General features: G+C 42.2%; 1 protein-coding gene across 1 annotated transcript in view; it reads left to right on the top strand.

Moving 5' to 3' along the window:
• GLOD4 (glyoxalase domain containing 4) overlaps positions 1 to 26637 on the top strand; it is a 141276-nt gene that overhangs the window by 90744 nt on the left and 23895 nt on the right. Inside the window, exons 6-7 of the mRNA XM_069615172.1 lie at positions 1358 to 1444; positions 3676 to 3789. Coding sequence (XP_069471273.1) covers positions 1358 to 1444; positions 3676 to 3789 — 201 coding nt within the window. The remainder of the gene's footprint in view (positions 1 to 1357; positions 1445 to 3675; positions 3790 to 26637) is intronic.

Raw genomic sequence — 26637 nt, 5'->3', positions numbered from 1 at the left:
TAAGGAGGTGTGAATGTCATGGTAGTCCAGATTCCTTTGAGGTGTGAGGCAGCAGCATCATGAGTGCTCATGTGTAGGGATGCAGGAAAAACCCATGCAGCTTTGAAAATGTTGAAAGAAAAGTGTACTTACTTGTAAAAGAGTTAGTTGGTAACTTTAAACTCTCACAGTGAATACTTATAAAAAGTTAATACTTACCTTAAATATGTTCTGTAATTCTGAAAAGTATACATAGGATTTAAAACGTTTGAATAAGCTGTGTGCCTTCTTAAATAAGTATTTTCAAAGTCTTGCTTTCCTTAGAAACTGTCTCGCCATTCTAACTGAAAGTAGATTGAAGGGTATGTTACTCATTTGTGAATCGGTTTCCTCTCTTTCCAAAAGTAATGCTGTTGGTTTCGCTTTATTATTCCTGTTTGGATAATTGTATGAGTGTCCCCAATTCGGTCTTGCCTCCCCCTAACTTGCTGTTAGCCTGTCCAGAATTAGTCGGCCTAGGTCATACTTACCTTTTATGTTGCTGGTAGCGCCTTACAAAAGTATAAAGGTTTTACTGACCTTGTGGTGGCTGTGTGCCTTCCAAAAATAAGTAACATGTTATTGCTTTCCTTAGTCTGTAAACTGAAAAGCAACTGTAATTGAATATTACACAAAAAGGGTTTACTTACCTCGAGTATAACTGTTATCCCAAATGTAGTTGTAGATCTTTACTGTTCCTAGAATAAGTGTGCCATTATTCTGCAAAGTATATTGTCCCGTTGATTTACTACGTGATTCCTTGACTGAGTGTCACGGTAGAACTTTTAGGGTCTACTACCCTTGAATTACAGATCGTAAGCTAAAAGTAACTAATGTTTTCTTCCCCTCATGAATAGGTGTTGCCTATAATGAATGTGTTGATAAGTTTTGAATTGCCTAGAAATACTGTTAGTGTTCTAAACAGGGTTGATGCTTTGGCCTGTGTGCCTTCAAGCTTAGTGACGTGTTTTTATATTGTGTTTATGATTGACTAGTACTTACCCCAAGTCCTAACTTGGCCTATATTTGTATTTAAAATAAACCTATATTTTTTATAATGCTTCTGGTTGTCCGTGGTTCTGTTGAATCCTTGGTGTACTACAAGTTCTATGTACCTTCCTACATCCCTCTCTCCCTCCTAGGATAAGCCTGACTGCTCCGTCTATGCTACCATGCACTCAGGTGGTACAGCCTTATACTAAGAGTGGAGTCTTGCACTGTCTCCGTCTGACTGAACCAAGTGTCCTAGATTTGAAAAGGTCCGCAACCATTTGTCCAATCTCTTCTAGCTGGAAACCTTTTCAGTCATGAAGTTTCAATGTGCAATTTTACATTCTAGTGTAAACTGGAACTGCAGGATATCGGAACATCTGTGGACCATGGAACAGCTTTTGGAAGGATTGCAATCTCCTGTCCAAAGGACGAGGTATGTCCCCCTGCTGCCTAATGCACCTTGATCCCTCAAAGCGTGTTATTTATTATAATTAATTATACAACATCTACTGTTGAGGCTTCCAGGCACGAAGGGATTTGCAAAGTAGCACTTACACAGAGTCTTAGCTATGATACTGTCACACAGAGTTGATATTGGTATTTTATTTGTATTGCGCTCATACCCATGTGTTTCAGAGCATGACCGGGTGAGGGAGGGGAACAAGGGAGAATAGAAACAACGATCTTACTAGGCCAGTGACATTGACAATGTGCAGGAGAGATGGAGGGGGGACAGTGCGGGGGAGGGGGGGTGGAAAGTGCTGAGCATATGAGTGAAGAACAACAACAAAATGGTAGTGCGGCCAAACAAGTGACAAATACTAAGTAAAAGGTACAGACTGGTGGTGTCTGATAAGTGCAGGGAGGGGGGGAACTGTAGGGATACAAATACAGACCCAAAGTGCAAGGGTTCTTGGGAGGCAATGCAGGTGCGTGGCAGGGTGGGTAGTACCTGGGCCCGAAAGCGGGCTATCCAGTTGCACAATGACTAAACAGAACAGCTCTGCAGGGGAGGAGAGAAGACAGAAGCAAAGAGGAAGTTCTTGAGGTGCTTCCACAGATGGGTTTCCTCAAGTTTCAGAGTGACAGGGAGGCCCCAGCCGAAGACGGAGATCTACTCCCAGGACGTTTCTTTGAGAAACCACTGACCCTGAGGGAGTTGGAGGGAAGGTATTTGCGGAGGGAGAGTTGAAGTTATGTTGGATCCAGGCCCAAGAACAGCCTTGTGGACAATGCAAAGGGTCTTAAATTTAATCCTTGAAGCCACTGGGAGCCAATAAAAAGATTTCACGGCTGAGAGATACGATCCCAGGGCTTGAGGCCCAGGACAAGTCTTGCAGTCCTGTTCTGGATTAGTTGCAAAGGGCAGAGAGTAGAAGGAGGCAGATTTAGAAAGAGGTTGTTAGAGTAATCCAGCCTTGAGAGAACCAGGGCTCGAGATATAGTGAGCTTTTGGGGGAGGAGGGGAAAGGCTGAATACCTCTGAGGAGGAACAGTTGGAAGTTTGACTTTTTAGAGACCTCAGAGATGTGGGCAGAAAAGGAAAGCGTGGAGTCGAAGATGACCCAGTGGTTCTTAGTCTCGCAGGTGGGGGTAGAAGGAAGGCCAAGGGAGGCCGGCCAGAGAGTGACAGGATAGGAGGGTGAGGATATGCCGATGAGGAGGGTCTCCGTCTTACTGGCATTAAGGCAGAGATGGCCGAGTGAAGCCTGAAAATGAGTTGAGTGTCATCCGCATAGCACTGAAAATTGGATCAGAAAGAGGCAATGCAATGCGATGGGCGAGAAGTGCCAGGTATTGATTGAAAAGCCAGGGAGAGAGGTTAGACCCCTGGGGAACACCCCAGGTAGAGAGGCAGATAGAAGAGAGGAAGGACTCAAGTTAAAGCATTGACTTTCAAGTCCCCTTTTTGTACTGCTTGATTTATCTTGATCACCTGAAGGAGAACCTATTAGGCACAGATATTCGATTTAATGGAGTAAGAACACTAACTATGCCATTAAATTGCCAAACCAGTGTTGCATCAAATTGCAAAGCTCACATGGCTTCATCACGATCTATGACGTTTGACATGCTATACTCGGCACGCCTGCATCTTCAATGACAGCCATATTCGACTTAAGCAAAATGTAACTTCTTTAGCAATTTTCTATATGAGTAGCATTACTTATTAAACCAACAACATTTTCATTGACTGACTCTCACATTGCTGCTGTCACAGGATACAGATATATTGACATATGTGGTCTAAATACCTTCAAACTCTCTTTGAGTCTGGAGAAATGCTGATTCCTGGTTGACGCAATGCCTGTTTCCTTTTGAGTTTGTTTCTCTTGCTGTTATTTATCTGTAAAATTATAGACTCATTGATTGGGAGGGGAGTGGGTTCCTCTATTTTATTCACAGAGCAAATGGGGAATCAAAGCAATGAAATGTAATGCATATTACAAACAGGGCACAAAATGTACACTCACAATTAGCCATTGGCTAGTGAAAATATCTTTGCAAGGAAGCAATGGCATGCTTTGTGTATGTATAGAATTGAGGTGGCAAGTCACTTATGGTTGGCTAGTCACCTGGAACTTGCATTTTTGCCCCCTGTTACAAACCTCCATTCTGAGCTTCGGATCTTTGATCAGTTCTTTTTTCTTCCTTTTTTATAAGTTACCAAACATTGAAGCTGAGATTAAAAAGGAAAACCACCAGATTTTGACTCCCCTTGTTAGCCTGGATACCCCCGGGAAAGCAACAGTACAAGTTGTGATTCTAGCGGATCCTGTAAGTATGATTGTAAGGATTTTGACTTGCAAGTTCAATGTGAAAGAAATTACCTGCTCACCCCTATGAAAGCCTTGACTTGACTGTAGTGTCACGCTGTAGAGTGATCAGCTCTGCCCTAGTGGAAGTTCAAATGAAAGCTGTGAATCTTCTCACCCAGTGATGATGGAACAGCCCGTTCCCCCAAAAGCAAGCAGACGAACTGTTGTGTTCTTAGTATGCTCAACATTTTCTTGGGAAACCTTTTCTACCGAGACCCTTACTTTTAGGTCTTCAGCCAATAAGACCTTGCCGTTCATTCTCCCATTTGCTACCAAGTCATATAGCAATATTTTCAAGTTTTACTTTTCTTCAGTCCAGTTCATTGCTAATCTTCATGCATTCCCATGTTTGTTTCAGAGTCTTTTTAGTTGCGCTAGAAAAACATTCAATGGAATGGCAATAGATGCAACAGCAGTCGATGGAAAGACCATAAACCATTTTCGACCTTGAAACATAGCTTTTGGCATTCCAAAAGTATATTCATTGCTCTTCAAAAATGTAAAGCACCATGCCTTCATAAAATTCTAAGCAGATCACTGCAGGGGTAATAGTGGCCGGTCAGTTTTAGCCCACCAAACAGTTATTGTGTGTCCACTTGCCAAATTAGAGATTTGTTAGCTTTCATGTGACCCCAGTAACCAGCAATTCCAGTTATCAAATGCCCCAATAATAGATATTGCTAGCTTCCACATATCCAAAGTAACACACAGTTACCATGTGTAGAGTGGAAACAAATGTTGCTAGTTTCAACAGTGCTGCAGTGCACCCCTTTTTGCATGGCTGCCAGTTAAAATGAATGACAAATTGCACATTCTATGATTGGCATTAGTGGACAGCTTCGGCATGCCTATTAGAAATGGGTAGTGCCAGTTTTCAATGTAGCTCAGTAGGTTGGTAGTATTCGTTTTTACATGCCACCAGCCCTTTCAGCTTTACATGTACAGCTTTCCAGTTCCCTTGTTTTTCACATGACCGCAGTAGCAGTTGTTGCCAGCTTAAACAATGCTGCTATCAAGTATTCTAGCCCTCACATGCCCAGGTTACGAGTGTTGCTAGACCCCGCCTGCCCCTGGCAATGGCCATTGCTATCATCAGCATGACCCCAGAAATGGGCACTGCTACCGTCCACTAGCCCTGAAATAACAGGAACGGCAGCCTCCACTTGATCCAATTAAACACTATTATTTACTTAAACGTGCCCAGTAAATTATATTCCCAGCCTTTACATGCACCCAGTAACGTATGTTGCAAAGTACCACATGTCGCTAGTAATCAGTATTTACAACCTCAACATGCCAGCATTAACTGGTTTGAGAGAGAAATTGAGGGTGCTCATCTAGAGTCAATTAGCTAGGAATTTAGTTAAGTCATAATATTTAAGGTGCAGGGGAGGAAAAATGACCCTGGCACAGAGCCACAATAACAGGTAAGCACAAGAGAAAGAGGGTCCAAAATGGAACCCTCCCGTGCCCTGCAAACCTTCAAATCCCGTCACTAGACAGTTAAATATTACCCTACCACTACGCTTTGCCGCGTTACTCTGCTCCCGAGCCCTGAACTTTTGTGGAGCTTGAATCACTGTGGACTACTGTGGACTCTTGTACTGCATTTACCAGCAGGCCATTGGTAACCTTGTTGGAGGCGGGCCCATAAAAGAACGAGGTCGCGCGCACCGCGCGCGCGCACCCTAGCGAGTCCCGTGGAGTCCCGCTTTGCCGCGTTACTCTGCTCCCGAGCCCTGAACTTTTGTGGAGCTTGAATCACTGTGGACTACTGTGGACTCTTGTACTGCATTTACCAGCAGGTGACTTTGAACCCGCTAAGTATACTTGCTATTTGATCCTGCCTTCAAGACCCAAGTTTATACTGCATTTATTTCTATTTTGTCTAGGCCATTGGTAACCTTGTTGGAGGCGGGCCCATAAAAGAACGAGGTCGCGCGCACCGCGCGCGCGCACCCTAGCGAGTCCCGTGGAGTCCCGCTTTGCCGCTTCGCCGCGGCGTCCGGGGCTCCGTGGTACTGAGGCTCACACTCACACGGGGTTTACCGACAGGGCCGAGTGCCTACTTCGTAATACTGCTCCCCGTCTAAAACTAAGATTTGAGCAATTACGATTTTACGTTGCAACTCATTGAGTTTCACTTGTGTTCATGTCCATTTGCCCTAACGGCTTTCTCCGGTTGACATCGGGCATGCCGGTCAATACAAGACAAAGAATTATGACTGAGATCCATCCTGACCGCGAAAGCCCCATCTTAAACGCTGTTCCATCCACCTTGTGTTCTACACCAGTTCAACAAAATTCTCGACAAAAATCTAAAATATCATATCACAAAAAGGATCGGAAGGACCGTAACACAGACATACGGAAATATGGGTTTGGAGCCTTGAGACATGCTGAAGTGGCAAGTATTGCGGTGTGTACGGAATCTCCGATAACCCCCACCACCAATGAGGTCCAAATCTCTTGTAACAATCAAACAGCTGATCCTAATGTTCAGATCGTATGTAATGCATCTTTAATGACTGACAATGAAAAGCTGTCTGCATCAATGTCTGATAGCATGTTGTTAAGAAATGCCTTGTCTGGAGTACCGTACACAGGTCCTCCTGTGAATGAAATTGTAGAAGCAGCCATAATTGACCTAGATTCGATTAACTCTTCCTTCACAGCCAGTCTAGAAAGGTCGAACCTCTCACAATCCCCTGACATGTTCCAGCAATCTAGTGGTAGCACTGCAGTTGAGATCTCATTTATCCCTCCAACTCCTCGCAGAGTGCAAGATGGTCATCAAGCCTCAACTCCTAACTTGACGGACATATCTAAACCCGCTAATCTAACCTTAGAGGTTATGAATATAGCACTTATGTCTCTTGCCAAATTATTTGAATCCACTGATGGCACACTTAGAGTGCTCACAGAAAAGTTTGATCTGCTTAACTCCGAAATATTCAAATTTAGATCTGAATTGGCATCCTTCCGAAAGGACTCTGCTAAAAAACACACTCAAGAACTTGAGTTCCAAAAAAAGATGTCTATATTCATTAATAAAAAGCTCCCAGAAACAGTAAGCAAAACCTTAGCTCTTATAGATGCGCACACACAAACAAAGAAAGATCCAAATATTCAGAATGTAGAAATTAAGGCCAAGATGGGACACACACAACAAGAACTACAGACCACGCCACCCGCTGAAACGTATGTTCAGCTACCGTTTGTAAACGGCATCATTACAGATAACTCTATCCCAGCCCAGTCTCATGATCTAACTCAAGCTTCCTCTATGACAACCTTACCTGAGGAAGCGAACAGAGCGGTTGCACCTGAGAAGTCTATATACCCCGTTTTCGATGCTAGAATCAACAAAAATATAGCGGGTAAAAATGTCAAACCTAAAAAACTGCCATCTCAAAAAAAATCCAAAAATGTCAAAATGGCAAAAATGACAGTCTCATCGTCAACGAGACATTTTATTAACAATCTATCACGTGCCAACACCACTACCCAAGTGGTCTCTGGGATTATAACAAAAAAATATGATGCATTAACCAAATTGAGGAAATCTAAATATTTAGAGTCCTGCCAGTCCCCTCGAGTAATTATAGATCATCCTCCTCTTGATGAGTTAATAAAACTTGCTGAAGGTCATCACTCCACTCACCGCTTGACATCTCAAGACAATGGTGAAAAGGCTAGTCAAATTCCATTACATCCAGTAAAAAATAGCTTGAGCAAAACAACTGACGACACGCTTGTATCAAGGCAAAACTTGAGACGAGAGATTGATCTCTACTTAGAGAACCGAAAATTTGAACCCCCCAGGCTTCCCATTACAGCCAATGGACCTGCGAAATGCTCCGTTGCTAACATCATGGTTGCGCAGAGCATAGAATCGAACAAGACTACTCCCAAACGAGTATCTTTTGCTGACTCAGTACTCCCAGATCAGCATAATTTAGCACAGGACTCAGTAAATAACAATATTAACAGACAAAAAGACATTGATGAAATAAAAGAGTCCATTGCGCGTCTATGGATGATAAATTCGGAATCGCAGCGCATGTTGCCTCAAAAAAAAAATGATGACAACAATAAAAAACAAACAATGCCATCACAGGTTGATACAGACAAATCCTGTGAAGTGAGCAGCAGTAAACCAGACAAGCATATGAACATGACATTGAAAAAGGTACAAGGCAAAATTGTAACAAGACATGCCTTGCTACTAGGGTGTCGTCAGGCTCATCAATATATTTTGAACCGCCAGAGTGTGCTCAATTTGTTCTCTGATATATCAACACTCAGAGACATTCAATCACAAGATATTGATCAAATCGAATTCCAAAACGAAAATGACTTAGGTGTGGTACTTGTGTGGACGACTTCTCTGATTGTACATAATGTGATATGGGCAGCGCGAGAAGCTCTATTTGAAATGGGCTTTAAACTTTCACGATCTGATGCTGCAAGACATCCTCTGAAGTCATGTCTCAAAACACTGCAAAAATCACAATACCCCACCTCAATTTATAACATCGGAGAACGAAAAGAGTATCCACAAGAACAAACCAAGATCACGAGAGTATAGCTAGATACAACCAATAAACAAGTATGTCTATCCCTAGTCAGCTGGAATACTCGAGGCCATAACCATTTGATTAATAACCCTAAGAGTATACTCCAAGACTTTGACATCATACTGCTACAGGAAACCTGGCTCACCACTATTCCAAGCTGGAATAATTTTGAAATGCTTTTGGAGCCGGCCATACGAGCAGACAAAGGCCGACCTATGTCCGGATTACTTACTGCTATTAACACACGAGCAAATTTACATCTAACTGCATTACCGGCGATAAATCCATTTATACAATGTACCCTCGTTGTTGTTAAATCTTGCAAGATTGCATGCTTAAATGTGTATTGGAATCCCTTGAGTATCACAGTTGCTATGTTTTTTAAAAATCTCACAACTGCTCTTGAATACATTATGTTGAACAATGGCATTATACACATCATTCTTGCAGGTGATTTGAATCTACATCTATTACGAGGCGACTCTGCTAAAAAAAATGAACGGGCTGATCTTTGGACTAAGTTTGCGAAAGCATGGAACTTAATTATGCTAAATGGTACCAGCACAGCTGATTCTCCACCTCTTCCGACGTGGCGGAGCAGAAACTATACTGCTATCATTGATTACATATTTGTCACTAGATGTCTTTTTGACCATATAACTGACTTTGCAGTTAAAACCTCTGAGTATAGTGATCACCAGCCACTTACATGCAATCTCATGTTAAATCTTGATAGAAGTGCGCCAAGACAAACTTACAGTGGGTCAGCTAATATTAACAACTCTTTAAATCGGCTAAAATGGACTAAGCAATCCTTAACACGTTATCGTGATCACTTACAAACGTTTGAGAATGATCAGTCCCAAAATATTAGCATAAATGAACCAGAACCGTTTCAACTGATGCAGTTATATGCAACGCATCACAAATCCTATGGGAAAAGAACTCAGGTATGCGATAATGTAGTTCGCCTAAGGAAAGCACTGTTTCGCAAACAAAAGAGACAAATCCAACATCTAGCAGAACCAGACAAAGCCTCAAAATTGAGAACCATTAAAACCGCATATAGAAATTGGATGCGGGATCATAAGATCACCAACTATCAAAAAAATGGCGAGTTAATGCTAAATCAAGTGCTAAGAAAGAACTCAGCACAAAGCTGGAAATTAATTAATTCAGTCACGTCAGCACCACAGCTTGCCTCTCAGATAAATGGGGTATCAGAAAATGACTGGGTATCTCATTTCTCAGGGATATATGCAGCTCCTCTTGGGTCCGGATCATTAGACATGCCTTGTTCCAACTTTAAGCTTGATTTTGATGAAGATGATATCCGAAATCTCATCAAAAATGCCAGCATGTCACGTGCCCCAGGCCCGGATGGACTTTCGAACGCAGTAATAAAAGAAAATGTGGACGTGTGGACTTCCATACTTTACACGTTATTTCGATTAATTATACAACATCAAAATATTCCAAGATCTTGGTCCCACTCAATCATTGTTCCGATCTTTAAAAAGGGCAACAGACAAAATCCGATGAGCTATCGCCCAATAGCCTTGCTGGACGTCTCCGGCAAAATCTTCTGCAGATTAGTGCTCCGCGATTTGAATGCCTGGATTCTCGCAACTCACCGTAGAGACCCTTTTCAATCTGGGTTCGTCTCAGGATTAGGAACCTCAATAAATCTTACAATCCTGAATGCACTCAAGATGTCTTACGCCCAACGAAAACAACCTCTCTACTTAGCATTCATTGATTTTCGTATGGCCTTCGATTCAGTAGACCGAAATCTACTAATCAGAAAACTAATAAAATACAACTGTCCTGAATCCCTAGTTAAGATCGTGGGTCTTCTTCACTCTAACACCTCTATACAAATCAAGCTGAGTATGGAAGGTACCCTATCCAAACGTATAATGACAGCTAGAGGTCTAAAACAAGGGTGCATCTTGGCATCCACCTTATTCAATTTATTTCTGCTAGATTTAGCTGATGAATTTGCCGCAGTTCACTCAGACTCACCTAAACTAGGCAAACAAGTGATAGCATGGCTCCTCTATGCTGATGACTTGGTTCTTATCTCCCAGACGCCTTCTGGCTTACAAATTTTGTTGGATGTACTTGACCAGTATACCTTTAGAAACAATCTTACTGTGAACCAAAAAAAGACCCAAGTCATCATTTTGGGTAAACCGAAAGCGACCTTGTATAACAAATTTCACTGGACAATCTCTAATCATAAACTTGAAGTGGTCTCGGAGTATAAATACTTGGGGACCAACTTCACTAACTCAACTCTCGATAATCCCTTTGAATTGTCGTTGCGAGCTAAATTATTAATGCTCACCTCGCAAGCAAGAATCATCCATGCAAAATTCGGGAAATTCTCTTGTGCCCCTCTCATGTCATTCTACCAGCAGAAAATTATACCAGTCATCACATATGGACTTGAATCTATGCTACCCAAACCTGTTATATTCTGGGATCGCATAGAAGCAAAATTTTGGAAAACAGTCTTAAATTTACCGAGAAGTACACCTAACATGCTTCTGAGATTTGAACTGGGGCTTATATCAATCCAAGCCCAAATAACTTGGAAAATATGCAGTTTGCTCAGAAAATGTATGATGGGAATTTCGATGAGAAATAGCCTTGCAGTTTTAGCTGTTTATTTAACATCTTCTGCTCACATTTTTCCACAACAATGGAGAAATCATGCTATAAACGCGTTGGCTAAAGCGGATATCTCACTTGACATCTTGATAACAAATCCAAATAGAGCTAAAACTAAGCTCTTTCAGATGGATTGGGTGATAACTCAGGAGAAATGTCTCAATCTCAAAGACTTTGATAGACTTCTCTTTGGTCATAAACACTTCCGAACATTGGCTGATTACCTGACGAAATGTCCCTCTCCTCAACTAAGATCGAAAATTTTAAGATTCCGCTTTAACCAATGGCCAGTCAATGAAATACTATTAAGACGAGGCATGATCAAAAAAGAAGCGGGTCACTGCCGATTTTGCAATGACATCACCACCACAGAAACACTACAACATATAATTATGAAATGTAGAGCCTTTGATTTCCATCGTGGCAAGCTAATCAAATGTATGAATATGAAATATCATGTGCGCACAGATACTGAAATATGGGCAGCCATCTTTAACTCTTCGAAAACATCTGTGCGAATAGCAACCATTGCAATCCTAGATGCTGCATTCCCAGAAGAGCAAAAAAAAGGTCATATTAACCATTAATGGAACAAATCTTGTACAATGGATCAGTGAAAGTGAAACAGATAAACAATAACAACTTGCTACATGTATAGTTTAAAAATATGTAGCTTTTAAATTTCCAGGACTTATTCTCCTCCCTATTTTTTTTTTTTCTTTTTTTTTTTTTTTGGGTTTTATAATGTATTACTTATTTACTGTCAAAATTTGCTCACTATTCTTCTAATCTCTTAATATGCTACCATTTTGTACTGTTTGTATGGAAGAAAAGAAAAATATTTGTAAAGTTGTTCTTTCAACTAAATCAAATAAAAAAAAAAAAAAAAAAAAAAATACCCTACCACTACAATGCTGACTTAGTCATTCTCTGCTATGTATTGTCACAGTTCAATACTTTTTGGCTCATGAAGAAGGGAGTATCATCTCGAAACGCGTCAGCAAGCCACAGTGAACTTAACCTTCTCTGTTATATGTGTTCTCTGATGAAATCATCAACCATCTGTATCAAATACATAAAGCGTTGTTTGCCTTTTCTCGGTTACTAATGCAAATACTCTAAAAAACAAAGTTGAATTAATATTTAACCGTCTTGTGACAGGATTTGAAGGTGTGCAGGGGACGGTAGGGTTCCGTTTTGGACCCTCTTTCTCTTGAACATTAACTGGTTTGGCCAGTTTCTACATTTAGTCAGTATCGATATGGTATGGTTCCACAAGTAAGATGTATTGACAGCCTCTACATGCGCACTGTAATCACTATTTCCAGCATTAATATACCCACATCGAAAGGTATTGGCTGGCTTGATTTGCCTCCAGTATTCCAGCCACCACATCCTCGCAGTAACGGGCATTTCCAATTTACCTCGTGCCCAGAATAACAAGCAATGCCAATGTCTACAATCGACCAGTATCTAGTGTCGGTCTGCATGCCGCAAGTTTCCAGCACGGTCAGCTTCTGTGAGCGCTGTAGTAATAGGTTTTTCTATTTTCACAGTGAACCAATATGCTGCCATTGACTTTTTGCATCATTATTAACATGGTAACTGGTGCCAAAGAATGCTATCCGTTTTGGTTATGGCTGCTGTTTAAATGTCCTGTTAACTCATATTGACAGCTGCCACATAAACCCTTTAACAGGAATTGCTACCCTCCTTTTGTCCTAGTAAGAAATAGTGTTGGAACATTCATGCCACAAGTTATAAGTATTGCTAACTTCTGCATGCCAAGTCCAATATATTCTAAGCCACTACACATGCCCAGTAATGGGTATTGCCAGATTCCACATGTCTTCGCTAACAATAGTGGTCTGCCCCTGCACATTACCAGTATTGGACCTTGCGAGCGTCAACAGTCTACAATAATGGGAAGTGATAGCTTCCACAAGCATTACTTGCCTCCACATGTGTTAACAGGTATTGCCAGCCTCCATATGATTTCGACTAATGGGAGTCACCTATACGGCCTGGAACTGAGGACAATATCAAAATCTACAAAAGATGTTCTTGCCAACACATTCAATGCAAGTAATTTATTACAGTATACGTCAATGCAAAGTCTTAATCTAATATTTAGCAAGATCGATATCACAGATAATTGTATACATCACAAACGTCACTCTTTGATATAAAACATGTACATAATATATAAAGAAGGGACAAAGTGCAAAGAAGTGCAATCTCTGTACCAGCAATTATACAATATGTGGCCTATACGTCCTATAGCTTCATTCTCATTCTGTTCAATTAATAGTTGACAACAGAATAAATAAGAAACTTAGTATCTTGGTTACTTCTCGTCTATCTTTTGCTACAAAAGAGTTTCTAGGACCAAAAGATATATATATATATATATTGCATGTTAGTAATAGTTCTATTATTAATTCATGTATAGACAGATTTGAATTCATATTTGTTTACGGACAACTAGAAACGGTTTCATGTGCTGGTTGCTTGTGAGTCAGCTTTTTTGATTCATGCAGTATTCCAGGCCCAAAGCAGGCTAGCGGTTTACACTACCTAATTTAGATCGCCTTCTTCAGGAACTTGCATGTTAATTTGGGGACAGGGTTTTTTTGTGTCTTTGTAAGTGGGCTACTGAGTGAATCAGTCAGAGCCCTGTTTAATAAATAGGAGACAATTTGTAGGTTTTTTTTAATTGTTTTTATTTCATTCGATTCCTGCTCTGAAAAAACACAAGCAACTCAAACTAAACTACTTCTTTTGCAGCCTCGCTCATATGAGACATGTTTTTGGAGTCCAAACTTAAGCTTGGAACGAATCCTGTTGCACTGTAAGGCAAAGGTGAAAGAAGGAATTTAGTAGATATATAATCGTACCTCTTAAAGAAAAGGAATTTATTTATGAGAAGTGATGTTTACCTCATTCATCCTTTACAGTGTAACAGGGTATCCTTTTGAATATTCACATCTCTGTCGATTTCCAAAACAAAACGTAAATCTCCCCCCAATTAACTAGAGTTTCTCAACCGTATAATGTTTAATCTCGTGCCTGCTGCACAGTGTATTATAGCCACCATCTTGGATTTCAGCCTTATGTAGGTGTATGTAAAGTAATGACGTCATAATGTCAGAAGTAGAGAAGTATGTCGCCATTTTGTTGATTTACAATTCGACCACAAAGCTTGCTTGACTAACGGAGCATCAGTATTAGTTAGTGTTAGCATAGTGATCAGGGGGCTTCAACCAAAATGGTGTTGGAGGCAAAAAAGAGACTCCCGTTTTGCTCTCATCATCATCTTAATCATGATTAATTTTTTGGAAAAGGTTTTTGAAGCATTCTTTATATTCAACATTACAGATGTGGCATCAAAAAAGAACAAAATCTAACATATATGTGTGTCTTTCATTTGGTATATTTAACGTATTTTCGTTATTAAATATATTCCTAATGCTTAGCCAATGGTAAGGGGTGTTTAAGCAAAGTGCATATATATAAAGTGCCTAATTGTTTAATTTTGCAAAATTCTGCATGGAATTGTGAACTGGTCATTGAGTCCTATTCTAGGTGCCCCCGATCCATGAATATATCGTGCCTCATTTAGGAGGGAACTTTCCACATTATTACTACTGTTCACAGTGTCTATTATACATTAAAACATTTTGTCTAGAGAACGTTTTCTTTCTAAATAATGTTGAACCATAGGAGCAGTACTAAGTTTGCATCTTATTCTCGATCTGTGTTGAGCTATTATAATGTGGGCTGCTCTGTTCGTTTGACCTACATACAAGAGGCGGCAGTGAGAGGTGGACACAAAATTGTAGTATTCTCATTGTCAGACATTTTTATTGAACAGAATTGGGTTGGACAAATGCCTCTCTGTCCCTATGCTAAAGAAGAATTTCCCTGCCTATGAAACTAAATCTAAAGATCAGTCTGTGTCAAGTTGTTCGTAATTTAGAAACTGTCCTTGTGGCCAAAACATTCTAATCTGACCCTCACACTAGAAACAAACAACTAAGGGTGCAAGGCAATACCTCTGACTTATGTTTAATAAAAAGTGTTCATAATCAAAATATAAAGATACATCCAGCAAAAAGTGTTTTTCAAGGAGGAGTCCTTGGTTCCAGAGGGTGGTTCTCTTTACATGGATGTTTAGGTGGGATGGCAAAAGTGTTTTTGAAAAACAGTTTATTGGTATCATGAGGAAATAAGGGTTCCAGGCAGCAATGATGAAGAAACAGTAATTTATTTCATTACAGCGACAGCGGCCTATGAGACCCGAGTGCCAACATGGCTCTCTCCCTGCAGTCTGAACTGTAACCCATCAACATTCTTAGAACTTAATGAGCTCATAGTGCAGCTCAATGCTTAACTAGGATCTGGTAATACATTTTTATGAACTTGTTTTAACTTATACTTACATGATAACACATCTCACCCCTTATGTGCATACAGCTGTTTACTCCACATAATAATCCTTAAACCAGCTGGGTTTGTTCTTGACTCTATTTGAATGTGTCTGTGCTGCAGACCTTGAATTGTTGTCATCCTTGGAACACTTATCTATGACACCAGAGTCTCTGATACTGTTATTAGCAAATTCACCATTGTCATGTTTATCATGTGCATTGTCCTTCATGCATTCTGGACATTTCACAATTCTGGACATTGACCAACACTCCCCCCCCCCCCCTACAATTACTACATTGTTTCTTACTGCAGATATTTTCTTGGGACCAATGTATTTGCTTTCTACACATTTGGGAGTGAATCTAGGGTTCTTTATGAGAATACAATCTCCCACTTTCCAGGTATTACTTTTGACACTCTTGTCCTCATCAAATCTTTCTTTGTACACATCCTGTGCTTCTTTGATGAGAGTCATAATTCTCTCGCGATCAATGTTGGAACTCTTGGCTAAGCCCATCCACCCTGGACATAGTTTTGTTCCAGGTTGTCTCCCTTTCAATGACATGAACGGAGATACATTTGTAACTGAGTGTGGTGTGGAACAGTAGTTCCATATCATTTCTCTTACTACACCAAACCATCTTAGATTAGAAGCCATGGCCAATTGAAACCACCCTTTATGAACCTATTGGCTCTCTCAACGAGGCTGTTGGCCCTTGGATGATATAAAGCAGTTCTAGTGTGTCTGATGCAAAATTTCTTCAAAAAGTTAACATCCTTTCAGAACAGAATTGTACTCCGTTATCAGTGATTAATTCTGTCAGGAAACCCTCCCTGTAAAACACTTCCTCGAAGAATAACACCATCTCTGCAGTGGTTGCCTCACGCAAAGCCTTCCATTCAATCCATTTGGAATGGTAGTCTACTAACACAACAATGTATTTATACCCATTGTCAAGGTTTTGTAATGGTCCCATCAAATCAACTGCAACTTTTTGCCATGGTTCACTCGGTAATTTGACAGGATTTATTGGTAGTTCTCTAACCATCTTGGTCTTGTCACTCTTACCACACTCTCTACAACCCCTAACACAGTTCTCTGCATCGCTGTCAATCCCGGGCCACCAGAAATATTGCCGCAAATATATCTCTTTGTTCCTCCCATACCCAGGTGACCTTGATGTGCTATATTTACTAAATGAGATCTGACTCCACTGGGGAGTATTATCCTATTTCCTTTTCTAAGTTTACATCCGTCCTCAGACATACTTAACTCATCCTTCACACCAAAATATCTGCCAAACTCTTTTCCCACAATATTCTTGTGAGGCCATCCTTCTCTGGTCCAAATCATAACTTGATTCAATATTAAATCCTCCTCACCAGCTCTTATCCACATCTCTTTATCAATGGCATCATGCTCAATTTATGCAATGCTCACATCTTGAAATTCAGGTGCTCCCTCCAATTCACCATCACACACAGGTAATCTGGATAAACAATCTGGTACCACATTCTCCCTCCTGGGAATGTTACACACCTTGAAATTATAACCCAAGAGTTCTACCATCCACCTCGAAACTCTCGGAGACCCTTTGGCCCACTCAGAACCGTTCATCAATTGAACCAAAGGCTTGTGATCTGATCTGACAATAAAAGGTCAACCCCATAGAAAGAACTTGAAGTGCGTGACTGCCCAAAATACTGCTAGTGCCTCTCTTTCACTGACCGAGTAATTTTTTTCTGCTCCTCTAAGGGGCCTGGATGCAAATGCAATTGTGTATTCAGTTTTACCTGAGTCAAACTGAGTCAAAACTGCTCCTAAGCCAAGGGTACTAGCATCAACTGAAAGCAACGTTTTCCTGCCAAACATGAATCCACTTAAGGATGGGGCCTTGACTATACAATATTTGATTTGCAAGAATGCTTCCTGACACTCTTTGGACCATGTGTACTTCACGTTCTTTTTTAGTAACTCCCTCAATGGAGATGAGATGGATGCAAAGCCATTCACAAATTTATGGTAATATTCCGCTAGTCCCATGAAAGAACCTACTTGGTCCTTGTATTGGGGCTGAGGAGTATTACTAATACTTTCTATGAGTGACTTTTTGGGAGAAATGCCTTCTTTCGAAACTTTGTGTCCCAGATACTCCACTTCCTCAACACTTATTTTACATTTGCTTCTTTGGACCGTTAACCCAGCCTCTTTCAGTCTGCATAGTACTGCCCTAAGTACTCTGTCATGCTCATTACTTGCAAAAATCAGAATGTCATCTTGAAACACCTTAACATTTTCCAACCCTTTTAACACTTCCTCCATCACCTTTTGGAACACAGATGCGGCCGAGGCCAACCCAAATGGCATGCGATTGTATTTATAAGTGCCTTCAGGTGTGATAAAGGCAGTGAGATGTTGCGATTCTCGGGAAAGGGGAACTTGGTGATAGGCAGCAGAGAGATCAATGACAGAGAACAATTTGGGTTCGCCAAGAGTGGAGTGTGTCTCGGAAATGTTGTGTAGGGGATGTCTCTCCACCAGAATAGTATGATTAAGACTGCGCAAATCTACAAAGAGTCTTAATTTACCATTATTTTTGGCCACTAAGACAATGGGGGACAACCACTCTGTGGCCTCAACAGGTTCAATGACACCCTTATCTACTAAGTTATCGAGTTCACTGCGTAGTTGCGCTCTCATGTTTAACGGCACATGTCTCACTTTATGAACAATAGGCTGAGATTCTTTCTTTAGTCTAATATGATGTTCAAAGTTCTTGAGTCTGCCCAGACCTTCGGTGAAGACCTCTGGGAACTCTCTTGGCCACATATCATCAATCACGGCAATGGTGACAGGCTCAGTGGCACTAGCTTGCACCCTGACTCTCAACTTCCTTTGTTCCTCCCAACCTAAAAGGGAGGCTCCCTTTCTTGCAACCAAAATGTCAGCTATGCATTCTCCACCTCTGTATTGCACACTTGCAGTAAACTGTCCCAGCATCTCAATAGGGGATTCCGCATAGCCGCAGGGCCGAATTCTTGGTGGATCCAGCATTGATTCATCCTTTTTTAGAACATATTTAAATGTCTCTTTAGAAATGATGGTCCATGGGGAACATGTGTCAACTTTCATGAGTATTTCTTGACCATCAATTACAAAAACATCTGTTGGACCTTTGCTGTCTCCTCCTCCAATGGTTGAAATCTCGAAGACATGTCTGGGGTTGTCTTGCGAGGAGTATACCTCCTGTATGTTGTAAGATGAGTGAGCACCTTCTTCTTGGTTGTCTCTGGTTTCTAAGAGATTTATTGATGACCTCTTGCATACATTAGCGAAATGTCCTCTGGTCCTACACTTGAAACATTCAGCATTCCTTGCTGGGCACGAAGGGTAATTCGGACCATGCTTGACACTGCCACATCTGGTACACTTCGCACCCCATGTTCCTTTCCTGCTTGTACTGACATTAAGTCTCTTCCTGTGATCAACTGCGCACATAGCTTGGGTACTCTGTTTGTCAGACTTCAGTTCTTTGACATATTGTGAGGTTTGTTCTATGCTTCTGGCTAGGTCCACTGCTTCATCCAACTTCATGTCTTTTGCCAACAATTTCTCCTGTATCCTAATATTATTTGTGCACCTTACTAACTGATCTCTAATTAACGAGTCAGATAGATATTCGAATTCACAGGAGTGGCTTAATGTTCTTAATGAGGCTATGTAAGATTCCACAGATTCTGAGGACTCCTGCGTACGCTGAAAGAACTTGTGCCTCTCGAATGAAACATTTCTTTTAGGCTCAAAATGATCCTTGAGTTGTTTAATCGCAAGGGCATATTCATCTGTGTCCTCCACTTCACCAGCTTGTGCACTGCCTAACCCATCAAACACTGCACGGCCTTCCACACCAAGATTGTGACGTAATAATGCTTTTTTGCGAGTTGAGCTGAATCTCTCTCCTCCCATTGCCACCAGGTAGTTTTCAAACATGTCTTTCCACCTGTCCCACCTAACTTGGGGGCGTCCAGGTTCATTCAAAAATGACATTGGCGGAGGTATTGAAGCTGCCATGTCTTAAGCGGTAACAAAAGGTGGTAAAGAGTGGGCTTGCTAGATGCAACCAATAGACTCTGGATCAGTTCAAGTATGTCCAGTGGGTGCACAGACTGAGCAGTGACAGTGCTGTGCTATGCAGACAAAGGGATCAGTCTTGTATGAGTACAATCCCTTGTGTATGATGTCACAATCCTCCTTACATCAGTCTGAATTGGAACGTGATGGCTGCTCATCCACAGAATGGATACATGTCATAATGGCTGGCTCCTGAAACTTGCCAGAACTGCATGGGCAGGTTGCTCAGCAACGATAATGTCAATGCTAGGGAGGCCACGCCCACTTCCTTGCTCAGTGACTAGTGCTCGAGCCGGGGATCCTTGAAAGTAAACACTGTTGCTTTGAGACAGAGTCAATACAGTAATGAGGAAGGCAAGATTACACCCCCAGGGGACGCGCCTGCTGACCTGTTGTTCCGCTCCTCCTAACCTTCTTGCAGCGTCCGCTGTCGCACGGGAGTGTGGAATAATGCAGGCCGCGCTATGACGAGACTTCAAAGGAGTAGGGAGACACTGCTGAGAGCCATCCTCATCGCCAATGAGGAAATAAGGGCTCCAGGCAGCAGTGATGAAGAAACAGTAATTTATTTCATTACAGCGACAGCGGCCTATGAGAACCGAGTGCCAACATGGCTCTCTCCCTGCAGTCTGAACTGTAACCCATCAACATTCTTAGAATAACATTCTTAGAACTTAATGAGCTCATAGTGCAGCTCAATGCTTAACTAGGATCTGGTAAAACATTTTTATGAACTTGTTTTAACATACACTTACATCGTAACATATCACAAAGGTGTCTCATCAACATTTCCTTTGGTTCTTTATTCTAGATTCAGAAAGTTCTTGTCTAAACAATACATTCCATGAAATCCAACAATTCCTTGGTTTCTTTGTACTGGATTCAGAAAATTCTTGTTTATATAATACATTCCACAATAAGCTTCCTTTAACTTCTCTTGTACTTTGACGGATTGCCTGGTGCATTCCTTTTCCGGGAATCCTATTGTGAGTTCTTCTGATTTCCTGGTCTACTCCCCTGCCAGGTATCTTGCCACGGACTTAAATGTCTTTGTACAACTCCAAGTGCCTGGTGTATCTACCTGCCAGGACTTATTTCATGTGCTTTTCAGATGCCTTGGTATATTTCCCTGCCGGGTATCTTGCAACACGGTTACACTTTTCTCTGCAAAGTTGGGGGATCTCCTGGTTTACTACTCTACACTAAACATGATTTAACTTGTGTGCATACCATTATGCATCGATGAATATTATTGACCTATTGTTTGTCACAGTACAATCCCTCGAGTGTGCAGGGGACGTGAGTGTTCCACAGACCGTGGACACTTTCCTTTCTTCCATACTTTGTTCACCGCAACACAGTGCCAGTGTTGTGACACACTCCTCTGCACCTCACTAACTCTATGACTTATAGTTATCTCTTGAGATAAGTAAGTGTGCACCTATTATTCTCCCTTTTTTGCTCGGATCTCCTGTTTTACTACTCTGCCAGGAATCCTTTTATTGGTTCTTCAGATCCCCTGGTATACTCTCCTGCCCGATATCTTCCCACAGTTTTAGACTTTTCTTTCCAGATTTGGTGTATTGTCTGGTATACTTGGCTGCCAGGAATCCTCTTACAGGCTCTTCAGATCCCCTGGTATACGCCCCTTCCAGGTATCTTCCCAGAATGTTTAGAATTCTTATACAGTTCAAATGCCTGGTACATTTGACTGGCAGAACTTCTTAAATGTACTTCTTGGATCCCCTGGTATACTCGCAATGTTAGAGCCTTTGTGCAACTTGCTCGGATTGCCTTGTATACTCCTCTGCCAGCAATCCTTCTTTGGGGTTTTACAGATCCCCTGGTATACTCCTCTGTCAGGTATCTCCCCCGCAAATATCAACTGCCTGATGTATTCCCTTTTTCTTATTGGTTTCACTGTCCTTTTCCATATGCCACAGCAGCATCAACTTTGCTGTGTTGCATATGCTTACATAAGGTAACACTTGCTCCAGCTTTCCCCCGTTGGCATCTCATGCATAGGTATTTGTTTAGATTTTGTTGCTGCGCTTTATCTTGTCGGTATTCAAATATTCTTCTTATTGGACATTGATTTAACATTGGGTTTTGCCTGTATGTAAACCACTTTTGAGCATTGTCCATGGTAGCAATCTCACATAATTCATTCACTTGATTGCATGCGTGTCAGTGCGCCCCGGGGTCCCCAACAACTCTGGGCAGACTCACCAGCAGTTTGCAGTGTCTCCAACTTATGGCGTGCCTCTGCGGTGAAGCTTTCTTCCTGGGTTGTCTTCTTACACGATGCAGACATTTTTCCAGCATTTCCTGCAGCTCTGCATTAACTAGCCGGCTTCCCTCTGAGGCTTGGACCGGAGAATGCTGCTTCCCGGCATGACAGTACCTTCAGGAGCTCTGCTGCGGCTTCCAGTGCTCCCACGGTCCTTCAGGTGCTCCTGCTGCGCCTCCTCTTCCTTCACGCCACACCGGTATATGTGACTCTCATTTGCAAACCGCCGCATGGATGTGCCCGTCTTCTCTCTGTCTGCTTTCTCCTGCACGGTTCTCTTCTGTACTGCCTCCCTGTTTAGTGCGGATGCCATTTTTAAATGTCCTGCACACTTTGGGTTCAGCCAAACAACTAGTCTGCACATTAGGTTTCACACTTCACTTAGCATCAACTCCTCCCTCCTCTTCTTCGTCCCAGAACTTGAGGCTTTATGGGAGCTGAAGTCCATTCATGTTATTGGATTTCTAAAATGATGTTGTTCAAGAGTTTTATATAGAGAAACAAAAGAAACAGGAGATGTTATATGTGTGTTGTAAATTTTTGAGGTATACTCTTGGACTTCTTCGGCACGAAGACACAGTTCTTTTACCAACATCAGGGCCTTCTATGCCCAAGTCGCTTACGTTCAAAGTCTCTTGATTCACATGGCCTGATGTACCAAAAACAACAATAAAGTTCCTTTCCAAATATTCAAGTTTGGTGATTCGCTCTACACCCTTGATCCCCCTCAGCCGCGCTCAAATCCCTTTTATTGCCACAGTCTTTGATTGGGATCCCCCGTTTCCATGCTCAGATCCTTTTTATACAGTTAGCCTCCCTCAGCGGGCTCAGACCTATTTTAGTACGTAGGCATTCCTCAGTCAGGTTCACATTTGCTATCTTCTCGGGTGACTCACGGGTCACCCAGATCCCCCTCTTACGGGCTCAGACCCCTTTTTGTACAATTAGTGTCCCTGAGCCCGGCTCAAACCAATCTCAGTTCGTTTTAGCTATCAAAGACTTTCGAATGTGCACAGGATTTAGCTTGACCCGTTGCAGGACCACTTGGATTTCACAGTTCAATAATTCTAACACACTCAGTTGAATACCAGACGGAGACCGTCGAATGAGTACCCACGTGGCACTAGACCACTCTGTGTATGGTACCTATTTCGGTTTCACAAAGTGCAATCGCATACGCCTCATCTTTCTCCATACAATGTTGCCGCTTGCAACCTTTTCGTACCACAGTTCGGTCTTTTATCAGTCTCTCCGACTCACCGGCTGTGTTCACTGGCGCTGCTTTGTTGGCGGAGCCAAGGACTGTACCACAGCGGCAATCGCTTCTCCCCTCCTTGGCTATCAATGCGGGAGGGCCCTGTGTACCTTTGACACATACTGCACCATTGTTAAGCTGTAATTCCTGGTCTTATGTTTCTTTTCCCTGAGGCCTCGTGAAAGTTGCTGTTCTTCTCCGAAAAGGTCAAAGGTAGTTCCTTGCAACCCTCTTTGGTCTTGCTGCCTTTCTCCTCGGTTCAAACTACCAAATTGGAATTGCTGCTTTCTCGTGCGTTTTTGCCGTGCTCAGAGTGTGGTTTAGTACTCCGCCTTTTATCCGTGTGGGGAAGTGTGATGGAAGTCAGGTGTGTGCAATTATCAGAAATTGCCTGCCTCTGCCTGACCCTTGTGTTTGGGCATGTCAGGTATATGGCTCAGTGTTAGTTTGTTCGTGCTCACAGTCAACTAAAGTGTTTATGTCGGAAAGGAGGGGTAGGTAGGATGGTTGAAAGGTGTTATTGAGAAAGGGATACCGCGTCTCACCCTCCGGTGTCCCACTTCCACTCACTGAAGACCCCTCATCCAGGTGATCCTGCCGCACTGGTCTACCCCGAGGAACTGGATCCAATAGCAATGGCCATGTCCTGGCCTCCTGGATGACAGATCCCTGGGGGCTAGCAGGTGAGACACCTTAAGGTTTCTCATAGTACGTTTCACATTTGTATGTAGGGAGATGTTCGTTTTTAACCAGATTATCTAATCTTATCTTTTTAAGTCTCTGTAGCCCAGACAAGTGATCAGCATTATTAAGGCATTAGCTAGATTAGCCTGAGTTGACACCAAAGAAGATAAGAGACCTGTTGAATTGTTATAATTGGATATAAAAGATTTCATTCCTATGTTTTAGACAGTGCTGTTTTTTCATTATGGGTTTTCTGCCTTTTGAAGTTACTCGTAAGGCAGCAGGGTTTAGTGGCACATCCTGCTGCTTTGGGGCGATGGTTTGTAATTCAAAGTAAGAGATGAAATAGTGGACATGGTTCTTTCAGCAAAACCATACGAAGCAAAGTAATCCAAGGAGAAGAAAGCAATAAAAGAGTGAATCAATTTGTACAGGTGAATGCATAGATTGCATGATTCGCACCATCCCTTAGCTCTTTCACCTGAACATCACAGACATCATCTCCAATAATGCCCTGAGATGAACTGACACCAACGTGAGATGAATAAACCATTGGGGCAATCAATACATCAAAAATGCATCATAATTCCCTTGTGGTCGGTTCCCTGGGGAGCACTTGAGCCACATCTGTGGGTAAATTATCCCACGTGCTATCCAAAGAGATAGAGGTGTGGTTTCCTGTGGCTGGGGCCATCCTTGGCCTCAGAGTATTAGGGAAGGTAATAATAGACTGTTAAAACATAGCCATTATTACTTACAGCCCCTGCTCCTTTATCATTTCTTTAGCGATTTGTTGTCAAATAATGTAGATCCCTCTCCACTCGTGCCACTTTTGGCATAGCTATCATTGCAAATCGGCTTTCATCTGTAAAATTTCTCAGGAGACAATCGCCATCATTAGGTCATTGGCTTCCGTCAGTTGTTTGATAATGGTAGCTGTTTATTTAGGGCTGGAGCCTGAGAAAGTCTATCAATAGCTTTCATTTTTGTCATTGTGCAAATACAAGTACTTCTTAGGGCCCCAGAACTCTCAAATTAACGTAGACTGGCAACATTCTCAGTAACACTGTCTACTAATAGTATTTTTATTTATTTGATTGACCATTTATATTGCGTGTAATGCTGACTCTTCCAGCTTAGAAGATTGGGACCGGGTATCGAAAACCAATTTTCACAACATCGTCATGTTCACCAACACAAGCTCGGTGGCATTGAGATCTCTTACTGACCATAAATAATAAAACCGTGTCCTTAGCGCTTCTGCGTGGCTGTGAGTCAATTGTGATTGTTTTTCTCGATTCAGACAATGACAATCAATGTAGTAGAATAGGTTCACGTTCCAAGCCGTTGTGCGGGCCACTAATCCCCTGAAACATACTGACAGTCTGCCCAAAGGCACTTTCACAATGGTTTATGCCATGTTGCTATAAAAGTGCAGCAATAGTTAAGCTTCCTCACCTGTGCACCATCAACTGTTGCCACTCTTGTAATTGCAAAAACAACTTAGCACAGATGTATCCAATGAGGCCTTAACCAAATTACCAGGATATGTAGCAGCTAGCGGACGGAAAAAGAGTGCAGGGCGGGGCAAAGAAATAAATGACTTTATGAAGACGAGTCACAGTAGAGTAGGGTAGACTAAGATCGCCGGCTTCAAGAACAACAAAGACTGCAATCACCTCTGAGTCGCCCTCAGCTTTCTGCACTTCGTGAACTATGCTATTGCTATCCCTTCTTCCAAGGTCCAAGTGCAGGTTGAGTGTGTCGTGATCCCATTCCCTTTCAGAAGCAATATCGGGATCATAACTTTGCATATGAAATAATAACCAGGTTAGTGACCACCTTAATCCTAGTCCATAGTCCCCTTTCCTCCATACTTATGGGACATCTCTCCGTCCTGTGGGACGGGACCGAAGCACTTTGTAAAAAGCATCCAAAAATGTTGCAAAAATGTGTCCTTCCTCTCTTTCTTGCGCGGGGCCTTGCATGCGGCCGTAACCCCGCCCACCTTGGCTCCGCCCCGCGCATCGCCCATCAGTCCTTTTCTATCGCCAGGTCCAAGACCTATTAGCAATAACAGAGGAACCTTATTAGAGGGGACGGCGAGCGGGCGTATGGAGGAAAGGGGACTATGGACTATGGAGTAAGGTAGTCACTACGGTGAATAACCTGGTTATACTCCTACGTCCCGTCCCCTTTCCTCCATACTTATGGGAGATTCCCAAGCACTCCTTACAGGAACTACGGGTGGATGGAAATACCCCTTACTGAAACAGGTTCTTCAGCACAGCCTGACCAAAATGAGCATCAGCTCTTGAGCTCATGTCAAGACAATAATGCCTACAAAAAGCAGATGGGGAGGCCCAAGTAGCTGTCCTAGCGATGGACTCCCAGGGGACATATTTCTGAAAAGCAACCACGGCTGCCTTGCCCCGCACCAGGTATGCCTTAGGAGGCTTCAACCCTTGGACGGTGAAGGACTCCGTAATGCAGGCAGCGATCCACCGAGAAATAGTCGCCTTAGATGCCTGCTTACCCTGAGGGTTACCAAAAGTCACAAACAGTTGAGAAGAACTCCTAAGCTCGGATGTTCTGTCAAGATAGAACTTAAGAGCCCTTCTGACATCGAGACAATGCAGAACCCTTTCTGCCTCTGAGGTAGGGTTCGGAAAAAAGGTTGGCAGGGAGATCGACTGATTCAGATGGAATTCAGATACCACCTTCGGCAGGAAAGCAGGATTCGTCCGTAGGATTATCTT

This window comes from Ambystoma mexicanum, chromosome 9, assembly GCF_040938575.1.
Source record: "Ambystoma mexicanum isolate Mex_15411 chromosome 9, UKY_AmexF1_1, whole genome shotgun sequence".
NCBI classification, from domain to species: domain Eukaryota; kingdom Metazoa; phylum Chordata; class Amphibia; order Caudata; family Ambystomatidae; genus Ambystoma; species Ambystoma mexicanum.
This window is presented reverse-complemented; position numbering and strand designations above follow the sequence as displayed.